The sequence below is a fragment of the Nicotiana attenuata genome, chromosome 2, assembly GCF_001879085.1.
Source record: "Nicotiana attenuata strain UT chromosome 2, NIATTr2, whole genome shotgun sequence".
Taxonomy (NCBI): Eukaryota; Viridiplantae; Streptophyta; class Magnoliopsida; order Solanales; family Solanaceae; genus Nicotiana; species Nicotiana attenuata.
In genome coordinates, this window is record NC_031990.1 from 36,874,348 (window position 1) to 36,889,348 (window position 15,001).

The following is a 15,001-nucleotide window of genomic DNA, read 5'->3' on the forward strand; positions in this document are numbered from 1 at the left end:
CAAGAATGGGAAGTTTTCCTAAAGGTTCTGCAGCCTCTCGAGGATAAATACAGACGTCTCCGTACCGATCCGCGAGACTCTACTAAACCTGCTCATGACTCGTGAGACCTAGTAACCTAGGCTCTGATACCAACTTGTCACGACCTAATTCCCATACCCGGTCGTGATGGCGCCTCTCGTGAAGACAAGGCCACCCAACTAACCCAAATCCTTTCACTAACAATTATTAAACATAAATGAATAGAAGATACAACTTAATGGCATTAGAAACTGTTAATTACTACCCGACCGGGGTGTCACAAGTCACGAGCATCTAAGGAAACCTTAACACAACTACAGGCCAATAAATATATACAAGTAAAATTTCTGGAAAACAAAAGACAACATCCGGTGCCGCGAACGCTGGTGGTCACCTTGCTCAGCTACAATAACAATACCTTCAATCCGCTAATACCTGTTACCGGGTGAACGATACCTGCAACTGCACGCGAGGTGCAGGGAGTAAAGTGAGTACTTCCAACTCAGTGAGTAATAAACATATATAATGCCTGAAAGTAAGAAATTCCGAAATATTACAATATAAAGCTATAATCAGCGATTCAGCACATAAAACGGTGGAACAACAACAATACCAGGACAAGTAAGACAAATAGGTATAAATGCATGAATGCAATGCAATGCACATGACTGTTGCGGCGCGCAGCCCAATCCATTTGGGTACCCGCGCTCACTGTGGGGGTTCAGACTCCGGAGGGGCTCCTACAGCCCAAGCGCAATATCATCGTAGCATTCGCTGCGGCGTGCAGCCCGATCCACACTCAGTCCAGGTATATATATGCATGCAAGCCACTCGGGCACAGTCAAATTGTTCATTTTTAGTTTCAGTTATTAGGAATTATAGAGCTAAGTGTTTAAACCTTTATTTATTTACTAAACATTTCGAGGCAGTGTCTAACTCAGGACTGATATCATGAAATATGCTAAGCATCATGGAAGCAGTGATAAGGATCCCTGAAGGATGCAAATGATAGGCACAAGCCCCAAACATATTCATAAAATCCAAGTAGGATGATTACCAAACAATTTCTAGTCAAGAACACAGTACGAACATCAATCGGAACGGACTAGGTCACAATCCCCAGTCACAATCGACCCCGCACTCGTCATAGAGTACGTGTCTCGCCTCAATATAATGTCACAATGTGATATACCGGGGTTTCAAACCCTCAGGTCATCATCTACATCTATTACTCACCTCTAGCCGGCCGAAGACTAGCTCGCAATGCCCTTTCCTCTCGAATCGACCTCCTCGCGGGTCGAATCTGGCCAAAACCACAATGAATACGTTACAATGTGCCAAAGAAACATAACCCAATCGAAAAGACTCGAGAAATATCGAAAATTGCGAAATTAGCAAAACTCGAGCCCCGGGCCCACTTCTCGAAATCCAGAAAACTTTACATCAAAACGATCCTTATCTCGCCACGAGTCTATACATATCAAATTCACAAGAATCGGAGTTCATTTGACCCCTCAAATCATCAATTTAAGCTCTCTTAAGTTTCAAGCCCTAACATCCGTTTTTAGCATTTAATCCCTTAAATTTCAGTGTTCAATCCATGATTTTACACTATATAAATCCGAGTCCAATAGTTCATACCTGATGAAGCCCCTTCGATTTCTCTTCAAAATCGCCCAAGAAACCGCCTAAGCCGAAGTCCAAAATATTTCTCTTCTCTTTCAAATTCGTGAACCACTGTTCACTTAAACCCAGACCGTTTTTCCGCTTCTGCGGTTAATATGCCGCACCTGCGGTCACCGCGTATGCGACCAAACGATCGCTTCTGCGATCTCACTTAAATTCCCCCGGACCGCTTATGCGGTCTAGAACCGCTTCTGCGGTCGCCGCATTTGCGGATCCACGTCCGCTTCTGCGGAAAACCCTGGTCCCTCAAGGACCGCTTCTGCGACAAATACGCCGCATCTGCGGAACCGCTTATGCGGTCCCTTTTCCGCAGATGCGGAAATGACAGAACCAGCAAACTTCAAACATGCAACAAACTCCGAATTCTCCGTTTAACCACCCGAATTCACCCCGAGGCCCCCGGGACCTCAACCAAAAGCACATACATGATCTATTACCTTATTCAAACTCGCTCGAACCATCAAAACACTATCGTTAACATCAAAATCCTCAATTATCCTCAAATCAAAGCCTAAGTTTCTTAAAAACTTCCGAATTACGCATTCGATAAAAAACCCGACCAAAACACCTCCGAATGACCTAAAATTTTGCACACATATCCAAAATCACCTAACGGAGCTACTGCAACTCTCGGAATTCCATTCCGACACTCGGATCAAAATCTCACCTATCCACCGGAATTCGCCAAAATGCCAACATTGCCAATTCAAGCCTAATTCTACCCGGACCTCCAAAATCACTTCCGATCGCACTCCTAAGTCGCAAATCACCTCCCGAAGCTAACCGAATCACCGGAATTCACATCCGAGCCTTCTAACTAATAAGTCAACGTCCGGTTGACCTTTCCAACTTAAGCCTTCCTTAAAGAGACTAAGTGTCTCACTTCCTATCCAAACCGATTCAATTCAACTATAACTCACTCGTTGCTGATAATGAAACATGAAGAAGCAGTAAATGGGGGAAAGAGGGCTGTAATACATGAGACGGCGGGTCGGGTCGTCACATTCTTACAAACTCCGTTAGAGTTGTAATCAAAATTTATTGTCTTTGTTTGTATTTAAAATCAAATTATAGAATAAAAGAGAAAACTACTGTAAAATACTTACCTTAAATCCAGAATTTAATCATGAAGGAAATTCATAGAACAATTGACAATCATTTTGATCAATCCCAAAGCTTCTACTCAATTGGTTAGAGTCACGTGCTGATAACGTGTTATAAAACAATAAAAGAAGAAGAAGAGTATTGCACAGAAAAGTAGAGGGAGAGAATTCTTATTGATTTGGGATGAATTACAATGGAATAGAACCCTCTATTTATAGGGAGAGGGTGACTTAGCCACCAAGCAATGAACCCTAGAATCTCTCTAAATATAGACATTCACCATAAATACAATTCTATTTATAACATATATGCTTTTATCATGATTCTTTAAATATTTTTAAAAGGACACAAATAAGAAGTTGAGTCTTTTGGTCTTTTACAAGTTCTGTGAACGAAAGGGTTGGTCCTATAGATTCTAAAAAATTGATAGGTGATAATGTAAAATCTAAATATGACTAATATTGAGTTAATATTCTACAATAAAGAACTTAATATTTAAAAAATAATAAAAATCATTCGTTCGAATGATGAAAAATGAAAGAAAAATAAAAATCACAACTCATTTAGGATATGTTTTGTCTTTTATTATTTATCCTCATTCCTTCGTGTTTTCTTTTAACCAATTTGACTCTTAATGTTATATTTATGACCGATTTTGCAATATTCCTTAATTTCATTCACTGTCAATGCTCTTCTTATGTAAACAAGTTCATGTACTCAAAGAATTTTATCAACTTGAAAATTCTTTTACTTGTATAATGAATTTGAAAATTTTCGAATATGATTCTTTTGCTAGATATTTAATTTAAAGACTTATTAATTATGTGTTCTCAACACTAAAATGGATAGTTTAATTTTTGTTGATTCAAATTCTTAATATGAGTTTATTCCAAATTTTAAATATTTAACTTTAGTTATAATTTTATCTAATCAAAATTGTATTTTCAAATGATAAATATTTGATCAACGCTTTATTTTTGGATCTTTTTATTTGCATATCCGTTACTATTATTGACTTTAGCACCTTATTGATATAAAAAGTAATCTATATCTATATCTATATTATATTAAAAGGAGAGTAGTATGCATTGTGGTTAAGCCAAGTGGCAAGCTAAAATGAAGTCACTTGGCAATTATAGGACAATATTAATTATTAAAAATTATAAATGGAAGCATAATTAAGGGAAGTAGTTTAATGAATCTTATACATAATCTAACTATATCTTAGACAAATCTAATCTCTCTCTCTCTCTCTCTCTCTCTCTCTCTCTCTATATATATATATATATATATATTGATCAACTCATAGATTTTCTTCTAAATTAGCTAGAAATATGGAGGTAAAAAAGTAATTAACAAACTATAATAGAAAAAATAAAAAATATAAAAAGACGTAAATTGAGATAACCTATGACTATTTATACTTTGAAGTAAGATAAAATATAAAATAAAACTAAAATTTACTTAAGATATTAAAGATATGTAAAATATATATGTAAAATAAGATCTTACATAAAGTATACAGTTATTTATAAGATAAGAAAAAACTTAAATATTTATATCTTCTATATATATCTATATTATATTAAAAGGAAGGTAGTGAGGCATGACATTAACCCAGGTGACATATTCAGAAAATGTCGCTTAGCATTTTTAAGACATAATCTAAATAGATTTTAGACAAATTTAATAAGGATTAAAACAACTTAGATTTGATCAAATTTAATTTATGATAGAAATCATTTAAAATTGACTCACATTCTTATAGTAAATAAATTTGATAGCTTCCAAATATAATTATTCACTAACCACTTGATCTGTTTTCTTTCATTTCATAATTTTATTATTTTTAGAAATAGTACATAAAGTAATAAAATGGTAGTGAAAAATGTTATCATTAGATATAATGTGTTCAAACAAATAAGAATTTAACTTTTATGATTAATACTAAAATGAGTGTGGTAGAAATAGATATTAAATCAAACAAGCTAACAATGTAATAATATATTATGTATTGAATAATAGAATAGCAAAAATAAGGAATAAATAGAGAGAAATTAATCAAAACTTTCATCATAAAGAAAAATGATAAAACTTATTTAAATTTGAGATGAGAAAGTTGTTATTTATCTATTATGATAAGAAAGATGATATCGTGGATAATACCACACAACTTATGTCTAAAAGATAAAATAAGAACTTAAAAATACTAAAAATAAATTAGAAATAGCGTGAGAATATTTATGCTGAGAATTAGTATAGAAAATAAAATAAAGTGAAATAAAATATTTAAAAATACTATTGATAAATTAAATAACTTAAGAATTCAAGAAATATTTTTAAAATAAAATAGATATTTATTTTAAGATTAAAAAATTTCTAGATTTATCTATATTATATTAAACGATAGTAATAGAAAATAATACTAAATAAAGTGGCACAAAAAATTAATGTCTTACTAGATATAAAATTAAAATTTAAAAAATTTAAAATAAATATCTAGTATAAGTAATTTTATTAACTAAAATTAAAAGTCAAATTTTGTATCTTGAAACTAAAAGAGAGTTTTTTTTATTGCATGTAATACAAAAATAAATATAAGAAAACTTAATAGATTTGAAATATAATAATCAAAGAACTTATATATTAATATTTTATATTAATCAAAGTTACAACTTAAAGTCAAATATGATATTATTTTGATTACAAGTAAAATATCAATTAAAAAATTCTTAGTAGGGAAGAGAGTATTAAGAAAAAAATAAATATAATGTGAGAATATTTATACTTTAAATTAATTAAAAATAAAATAAAGTAAATAATTGAATAATATTAAAAAATATTATTTATAGATTTAAATAATAAAATAGTTTCAAGTAAGAGGATAAAAGCGTAAAATATATTAAATTTCAAGAATAAAAAAATAATATATATCAATCATTATTAAAAGGATAATAAGCAAAATATTAAGTCAATTAGTAAGCCGATAAAATCATATGAAAGTATAATAATATTAAATAATAAATAATATAATAATTATAAGTAAAGAAAAATAATTTGTGTAAAATTTAAAAGAATAAGACTTATTTAAGCTTGAGATAAAAAATAAACTAATACTGAATGTTCAAACGAGACAAATCACCACATGACATAGTTAGTAATTTTTAATATTGATTACGAAACGAAATTCAAGCACTAAAATTAACCTATTGGATTGTATAAATATAGAAAAACAAAACAGGTTATCCACTATGAGATTTGCGAAATGGTTTCATGTCTTGCTTCTTAATTAATATCTAATGATTATCTATAAATTTTATCTGGAAGGTTTATAATTTAAAGTTATTTATACATAATTCAAATAATCCAAATCACAATCCGACATGATTTGTGTCCGCGCATCGCGCGGGTACTAATACTAGCATAATTATAAAACAACTCCCCATGAAGATAAACTTTTCTATTAATAATAATTTAATACTTGTACCGAGAAGGAGATTAATAATCAACATTGTTGTAGCTTAAACCACTTAATAGTATCACACCTTATGTATATCATGAGTTTTTTTTTAATCATTCTAGGCAAAAGGAATTCTGAGTGGACTGAGATATATTTGTAATGAGGAATATTTTAATTAAGAATATAAAAGACGATAAAGTTATACTCAATGAAGTGTATTACTTATGATTTATGAAAGTACTTTTTAGTCTTCTTTTTCCTTTTTAAAATTTATTTTTCTGTTTAAAATGGTAAAAGGTGTATATATTTCTTATTATTCATATAAGGAATTTTTTTATAAGGTAAAACAATTGATTTAAATTCTTATATATTGATAAGACTTTTCAAATAAGGAAATATTTTATAACCAAAATTTTAGTTCATTTTGAAGTCCTATATATTAGGAAAATGGTTAATTACACGTTTATCTCATGTGATATGTATTTTAAAGAGTAAAAAAAACGAACGACATTTCGCTAAGGGCCTTCGTGTTTTTAATATAGTATAGATAACAAAATAAATTAATTGAGATGTTGAAAATTATTTTAATAAAATATAATTAATTTCGAGTAAGATCAAGTAGTCACAATTGAGGGATTAATTAATGCTACTTCATTTTTTTTTTGGTTAACAATGCCACTTCATTTACTCACTCATAAATGGTTAACATATGAGCATGCTATTTCGTTTTTCACAAACTTATAAGAAGTAAAATAAAATACTACTGTTTTCCTAACCATTTTAACTTAAATTTTAAAAAGAAAAAGAAATTTCTCAAGTTTCCTTTATCTTTTTTGGTGCGAGAAATTTCTCAACTTTCAACATCACGCTAAAAGCCAAAAGGTTAAGAAACCAAAGATGGACACTTTCTATACTTTCTCATAAACTTAAATTATACTATATATCAATAAATAATAACTTTTTAATATTATTAGTAGTATAACTTAACTTGCCATATTACGTTAGTTTTTTAAATAATATTAAAACTATTTTATTCAATTTTATTTTAAATGATTTTATTATATAAATAATTTTTTTTACGTCGTCTCCATATATACATTTTTATACTATTTTAACTTTTAATCGCTCAATCAAAATTACTTATATATATATATATATATATATTTGGATGAGTGACAATTTTAAGTTAATTTCTCATTATGAAATAATATCAAACTAATGGGTTTTCTTAAAAGAAAAAAAGAAAAAGGAAAGAAAAATCATTATTCATTAGTACAGTAAATTACATAAAATATATTGTGAGATCGTGCAAAAGCCACCATTTCCTTGGTTCGAATTGTCAGACAGAGAAAGAGAGAGGTGACAGCGAAGACTATGAGAAGCAGAGCCTTCAAACAACACAACTGCTGCGAAGAACCGATCGATTAGACTTTTTATCTTTTCAGGTTTTAGCCTTTTCTACTACTACTTATTTTCTCAAGTTATGAGTTGAAAGTTTGACAAAAAATGCTAAAGCTTTATTCGTTGAATTTTTGCATTTTTATTTATTTTCCTAGAATTTTGGTAAATCAGACACCCTTTCGGAATCTAGTATCTGGGTCTATCTTAGTTTTTGATTTGGTTATTAAAATTTTGGGTTGCAGCTGACTGAATTTGATTCATTTTTGAAGAGTTTGAAACAAATTTGCTGGCATTAGAATCTCAATAACACTGGCGATATGATGTGGGGTTGGGGCCAATGAGTTGAGAACTATAATGATGGTTTAGGATGGAGGATTACAAATTTTGGAGCAGACTGAGTTTATTTGTTTGACCGGAGCTCTTTTAGTTTGGTTAGGGATTGTATGTGAGAGTAGGGATAGATTTGAGATTTAGTGAAGCCCTTGTTTTGATGTTTTGTTTTGATGATGGTGGTGTTTGGGCCAGTTTGTGCGTGACTCTTTCACTCGATACCTACTCCTCCCACCAGCACAGGTATCGTATAACTTTTGCCTCAAGGCGTAGGAAGATGTGAAGATGAATTTTGAAATTGAGACTTCAAGGTTCTCCTCCCACTACATGACCACTAGGCCACCCTTGGGTGTTGTGAAGCCTTTTTTTTAGAGAATCTCCTTGGATAAATTATTGAGTAGTGGAATGAAGGTGGTGAAATGCAGCAGAATGGATATAGAGGATAAATATAGCCGATCCAAACTATTCTGTGATTAAGGTGTAATGAAGAATCTGATATTGAGTTGTTGCTTTTGAATTCAATAATAGTGGTTAGTTGATGTGAGGTTAGGGTCGATGAGATTAGGACTTGGAAGCTTGTTTCATATAACTATAATTAGATAGCCAATGAGGTGATTTCATCGGAAATTAGAAAGAGCAAGGAAAATATGCAATGGTAAACTGGACTTATTGAAAACAGAAGAATAAGAAGCGCGAGTACACTTAATTGTTTAAGATTTAATGTTAGAATTGACGCCTTGAGGTTTTGGCGGGGTTACATTAGAATTGATTTCTCTGATTAATATAATCGATTCGTAGTGAACATACTGCTGAAGTTTCCCAAAGGCTTATATCATATGTGTTAAAAAGCTTACCGAAGCTTCAAAGTGGCTTTAGCTTATTTCCCTAGATCCAATCATAAAACCACTATAGACATACATGCTATCCTTTGAGATTGATTATTAGTCTCTCAAGTCCATTTTTCCTAAAACGATCTTTCAATAGGTATCAAAATCTAGGCCCCCAAGGGTTAGCTCAATTGGAGAAGGTTGTGGGACTTGTGTTTTAGGTCACAAATTCGAGTCACTAACTCTAGTATTTAAGGAGAAAGGTAGAGGGACGGGCCCATCATCTCCAAGTTTCGGAGGCTGGTGTTGGCCCAAAGGGTTGGCAAAAAGTGTCAAATTCCAATTGAAAATAATGTAAAAATTGAAAATGAATAGGAAAGATATTAATAAACAACAACAACAATAACTACGACTCAATCCCAAACAAGTTGGGATCAGCTGTATGAATCCTCACCGTCCATGTTACTCTATTTAAGCTCATCTCATACCAATATTATGTAAATACAGATGAAAAGTATTTTTTATCCCAAAAAAAAAAATACTGATGAAAAGTAAGTTTTCTATATTTTCTAAATGTATGAATCTCTAGAAAGCATAAGACCTACAATAGAATTGCTTTGTAACTATTAGGTATCGCCCATTTAAATCTTTTTCTTCTATTGTGCCCTATCTTTGGCTAGAAATTTTATGTCCTCTGAGACAACTTCCTTCCGTGTGATTATAGGTCTACCCCGTCCGCTTTTAACATCTTCACTCTCCATAGTTTCACACCTACATACCGGTGTAAGGAAAGAACTTGATCATTGTCCAATAAATTTACAGAAAAGAAGGTTGTTGCTTGGATATTAAACAAACTTATGAGCCATTCAAGTACCTCTGCAACAATAAGAGCAATATTTGGAAACATGAAACATATAAATGAATGTTTTCCTGACAGTGTTCAATGTTGCATTATTTACTCCAACTTCAAAGTAACAGTCTCTTAACAGATATGAAATTTTTTGTCTCCATTTACTGGTTGATGGACATATGATATTAGTTCCATAAGCGTCTTGACTGTAGATTATCATAAACGATGAAATCAGGAAAGAAATAAAAAAATAAAAGAAGACTAAATATGTATACGGAAACTCCAGATATCTCTAAAAATATGTTGCAGAATTGAAATACTTTAACACAATTAATATGACATTTCACATTCAAGTATTGGGCATCGGGCTCTTGGGGTTTGAATCAAACTCTACCTGGCAATCCCTCTGAGAGCCTTCTTTATGGTGAACCCGTCTCAGTCCAGCTGGATTGATGAATGAGTATCTGTTGCAATAAACCTGTTCAGGTGAAACTTGCCTTTGTTGCCAATCTCAATGATAATGAATTTGTTTGTATATCTGCAGGCCATCTATGGCAATCATTTATTTGTCTGTCTTTCCTACCTGGAAGTTTTCTTTTCGTCTTGGGTGATGGTTCAAATTGCTTTGGTATTTGTTGATTTCCTCTTTTTCGATCAGTAAGCAAAAGATTTCACTACTATAACTTGCCAAGCACTAAGATAGTGCTAGGCATTAGGAAAAGCAACTGATTCCAAGATTACAATGCCTCATTGCCTATAAGCTACTGATGAACTCTTATCATTTTCCCCACATCATAAATATTAGACAGTTTACATCAGAATGTTATTACTTTATATAAGCTTCTATGTTAAGGCATGCATCGGTGATGCTTTCCCCTCAGAAGATCTCTGGTTCCTCTCTTTTCAAAATTCAAATTGTCCAAAAATACATGCTATAATTGTTCTCCACATTTTCTTCAAGAGTTCAAGATTGGTTCTTTGATAATGCCGGATTCATTATTGCATTCATTCGAATAGAGAGACCTGTCAGTTCTTGATGCTGCTCCTAAATCATCACTTTTTACTCATGAACATGTGCAGAAACAAGTCTGCCTCAAGGTTATGAAAAAGTAGTGTCTTGGATTAGGCTTGAAGTTATTTGCAATTATTGCCATGTTGATGTGTCGCAGAAGGCTAGATGAGAATGTGGGGGCACGATGTTCATTATGCTTTGTGCTCCTTAATCGCAATGCATGAGTTTGTGTTGGGTAGTCGTGAAAATTTCTCCGTGCTTTTTTTTTATTTTATCAGTGTACTCTTAGATCTCATTCCACATTTTCATGTCATAAAATAAGTCAGCATTAGATTAGGAAAGATGGGGCTTTATTGGATTAAGCTTATTTTTAGTTATAGCCATTTTGTTGTGTCCATAAAGGATAGAAGAGAAAGTAGGAAGGTTCATTGTGGGTCTTTTGTGCTTTGCAGTCGTTAAATGAAGCCACTGGACTTGCACTGTGATATTAGGTACTATTACCTTTCAAATTGAATTCCCATTAGGACCTTGTCCGCACTAACTGGTAAAGCATATGGCATCTGCTATCATCTAATTAGTTCTAACTTTTATGGGCAATTTTTTTGATATTTAATGTTATACGTGTTATTGATCTATGTCAATATAAAGAAAATGCTGAGGGTAGTACACCCAAAACGGAATCATTACGGAATCTTCGGCATCTAACAAATTTTCATGGGCACTTTTGAACATATTATCGTGTTCTTTCATGAATTTGTTGCTTCCAAGTCCCAATACTTCAATGGCTATCGTTTCTTTTTGGCCTTTGCTTAATTTTTTGTTATCCCTTAGGACTGGCATGGATTTTGCCTATGGTGGCGAAGATCCTGCAATACTGCAGCTGCAGAAATGGGGGTCCTCGCAAGTCCAAGTCAACCTGTCAGACTTCTGTGAAGGTTTTATTTCTCCAAGACGGGAGTTATTAGCTTTGCTTTCATATCATTGTGAAGCTTTACTGCTTCCATTGGATAAAGGTGAATATTTTTAATTCACCTGTCAGTTCAGCAATAAAATATTTTATATTTACCTCTAAAAGGTTCCTGTTTGCTGCAGGTAAAAGTATTAATGATCCACAAATCTCTAAGAGTTTTCAGAATGCGGATACTTTGTCTTCCTGCTCAGTGGAGTGCATGGTACTCGGTAAAACAGAGTTAGGGAATGACTGCGAGAGCACTTCTCAGTCAATTGAGACAAAGCTGTGCAACATAAATACAACGACAGTGGATTTTGAAAGATCTAACTCTTTCCCTTCTATTTCTGATGTAAACACTGTGGCTTGGGGTATATGCGAAGATTTATGTAGTCAGCATGACAGTGTTCCTTTCAAAGAACTGCTTTTCGTGTTAGGCCATGAGGGGGTAACTGTCCATGCTTTTTGTCAATCTTATATGATGAGTGAGTCAATAATACCCATGGAACAAGATGATGTAGGTCAAGGGCTATGGGTGGAGTGGGGGCCGTCAACATCCTCAGCTCAACCAGCGGGAGCTCTGTATGACCCTACCGTCCAGTCCAATGAGTCCCTGGAGGTCAGTGAAATGAGTGGGTCTAGTCCAACTGGGGAAAGAGCTAATAGCTGTTCTATGGAGGGTAAAAAGGAGGTGTCATCTGAGAGTGCTGGAGTAAAAAGATGGCTGCGTACTTTTTTGACTGAAGTTAAAACAATGAATTCTGATGGAAAAGTGTATACAAAGTTCCCAGATAAATCATCAGTTCCTTCATCTGCTTCAGTTGTCTCATTTAGTAATTTTCTCAGCTGTCCACAGCTTTTGGAATTTCTGTTTGATGGCTGTCCTATATCACATGACAAACAGAATGGTAATATCTCAGCCGAAGATCCTACAGAAAGTATATGTACAGATTCCACACAGATGTCCCCTGATGCTCTAGTTGATCAGATGAGCATTTCTTACAAATGTTTCAGTGTGTTCTCTAATGATGCACAATGCTTGATTGGGTTTGCCTTAAATACAAATAAAGATGTTCAAACTAACACAACAAATATAGATGATGGAACAGGCTGTAAAGTTTTAGTTGCAGTGGCCAGGTTAATTGATTGGGGAATGCAGTGGGTTTGCTCTGTGACAGTGGGCAAATGCCCTGAGGGCAGGTCAGCAATTGAGTGGCCAGAGTTTAGGTTTTCTCATGCTTTTCTTATTTGTCTTAATGTTACCGGCTTAGTCTCCTTTTACGTTGCATTAACCGGTGAACATATAGCATGTATAGATCTGTTAAATGTGTGTGGAGTTTCTACTTCCTTAGTATCTCAAGAACAAAAGAATTCATCTCTGAAGATTAGAGAAAGTCGTATTGAAGAGAAGAAATGTGGTCAGTTCATCAATCAGGAGGGAGATTATGTTGGTAGAAGAAGGTTCAAAAGGCTTTTTGTTTGTTCCCATTCCTTGACTTTTTGTGTGATCGATGAATATGGTTTAACATATGTATTAAATGTGGATGACCATATCCCAAAGAGGTACTGTTCACTTGAGAAATTACAACCTCAGTATCAACAGTTGGGTAATGAAATGTTGGCTGCTTGGGAGGTAGGTTCTGCTGAAATTGGCTATCAAAGGGTCTTTTCTGATTTTTTCGGTGGGAAGGAACAAATTAACTCATCCATTATTAGAGAGTCTTCTTTTACTGCTAATACACATGGGGAAAGGAAGTATTACTCATGTGGGAGTAGCCTATCTGATGCTACCGATGTAAATAAGAACAGGATTTTTGGTAGTAGATCGCATTCATTCCATAGCAGAAAAGTTTTCATTGGTATAGATGGATCCAAAGAAGATGCCGTTGTTTGTTTTTCTCCTTTTGGGCTCACTCGGCTAGTGAAGAAAAAATATTCTGAGGGAAATGTCAAGTGTCAACTTTTTCATTCCAGTTTACATGTAAACTTGACTGTAAATGATGACAGCTGCTATAACATTCAAGGTTGGGATACTATAGTTGACGAAGCTATAGGTTGTAGTTTTCATGGTTCTTTGTATTTGGTCACAAAGGACGGGATTGCTGTAGTTTTGCCCCGTCTTTCATTTCCTTCGAATTTCTATCCTGTCGAAGCAATTGGGTACCAACAATCTTGTTATAGTGCTGGGTCAAAGTATGGGGTGCATAAGGTTCATGAATTTGAAAGAACAAAAAGACCTTTTTCTCCGTGGAAAGTGGAGGTCTTGGATAAAGCTCTCTTGTATGATGGGCCTGAAGTAGCAGATCAATTATGCTTCGAAAATGGTAATTTGTTGAAGCTGAAAATACACCCTTTTACTAGCCTTCACATTTTTCTCCCCAAAGTTAAATAATTCCAGATTAAATTATAAATATGTTCTGTTAGAGTTTGTTTGGCCTAATTGTCTGTGTCCTGCTTTGTTACTTTGTGCTGCACTGCTGCTTGATTTTTACAGTTTTTGCACATGATTTCGTTGTTAATATATGAAGATTATCTTGCTCTTGTTCGCATTTTTCTTTCAGGCACTGGGTTTTGTGCTTTGTGACTTTTTGACAGAAGTTTCTTGTTTAAAATTGCTCTAAGAGAAATAATTAAAATGATCTTACCCTTGTTAGAATTTAGATTATTCCTTTTAGTGATGGGCTTTAAAGTTGCTCTAGGAGAAATAATTAAAATTATTTTACTCTTGTTAGATTTTTCCTTTTAGTGATTGGGCTTTTTCAGGCTTGTTGACTTTTTGACAGAAGTTTCTTGTCTAAAATTGCTCTTGTAGTCTAGCTTTCTGTCAGTTGTACTCTTTCTGAAACGTACTTTGGGAGTTGGCAGTTGAGTTATTGCAAATATGAGATTGTGTTAGTATGATCTAAGCAGTGTTGTTAAAGGCTCACTCGAGTCGTACTTAAACCCTGAAGTTTGGTGCTGCGTGGACTGGCGTTTTGTCTTTGCTTAAACGACGCTAAAACACAGGCATCAAAGAACTAAGGCATGTGCAACATCTCTCTTGAGCTCCATCATGAAAAGAGCAACACTAAACAACAAAGACAGTTCATTTATATTGCTTAGCTGTTAAGAAAACCGGGTGATTAGTGACTAGGCATAGGAAATTAAAATTGTGTTAGAGAAGTCATAACTAAATTCTAATTACTTTGGTTCAGTTATCTTACTCATCAATTTTGTAACTACTGCTGTTTCTTTTACTTTAGTTAGCTTTATTATTTTTACTGTCATTACTTTTCTGTTCTACTGTATTTTCATCATAGCTTTTTTACCCTTGTATTTGTCAAACCTGTTTCGAAAAACGCTTTTCTTGAGCCGAGGGTCAGC

At 33.5% G+C, this 15,001-nt stretch overlaps 1 protein-coding gene and 1 pseudogene across 1 annotated transcript in view; one reads left to right on the forward strand and one right to left on the reverse strand.

Moving 5' to 3' along the window:
* Window positions 1-11,249, reverse strand: part of LOC109218455 — a 16,350-nt pseudogene extending 5,101 nt beyond the window's left edge.
* Window positions 7,580-15,001, forward strand: part of LOC109207419 — a 54,670-nt gene continuing 47,248 nt past the window's right edge. Inside the window, exons 1-3 of the mRNA XM_019370336.1 lie at window positions 7,580-7,714; window positions 11,521-11,702; window positions 11,782-13,962. Coding sequence (XP_019225881.1) covers window positions 11,528-11,702; window positions 11,782-13,962 — 2,356 coding nt within the window. The 5' untranslated portion in view covers window positions 7,580-7,714; window positions 11,521-11,527. The remainder of the gene's footprint in view (window positions 7,715-11,520; window positions 11,703-11,781; window positions 13,963-15,001) is intronic.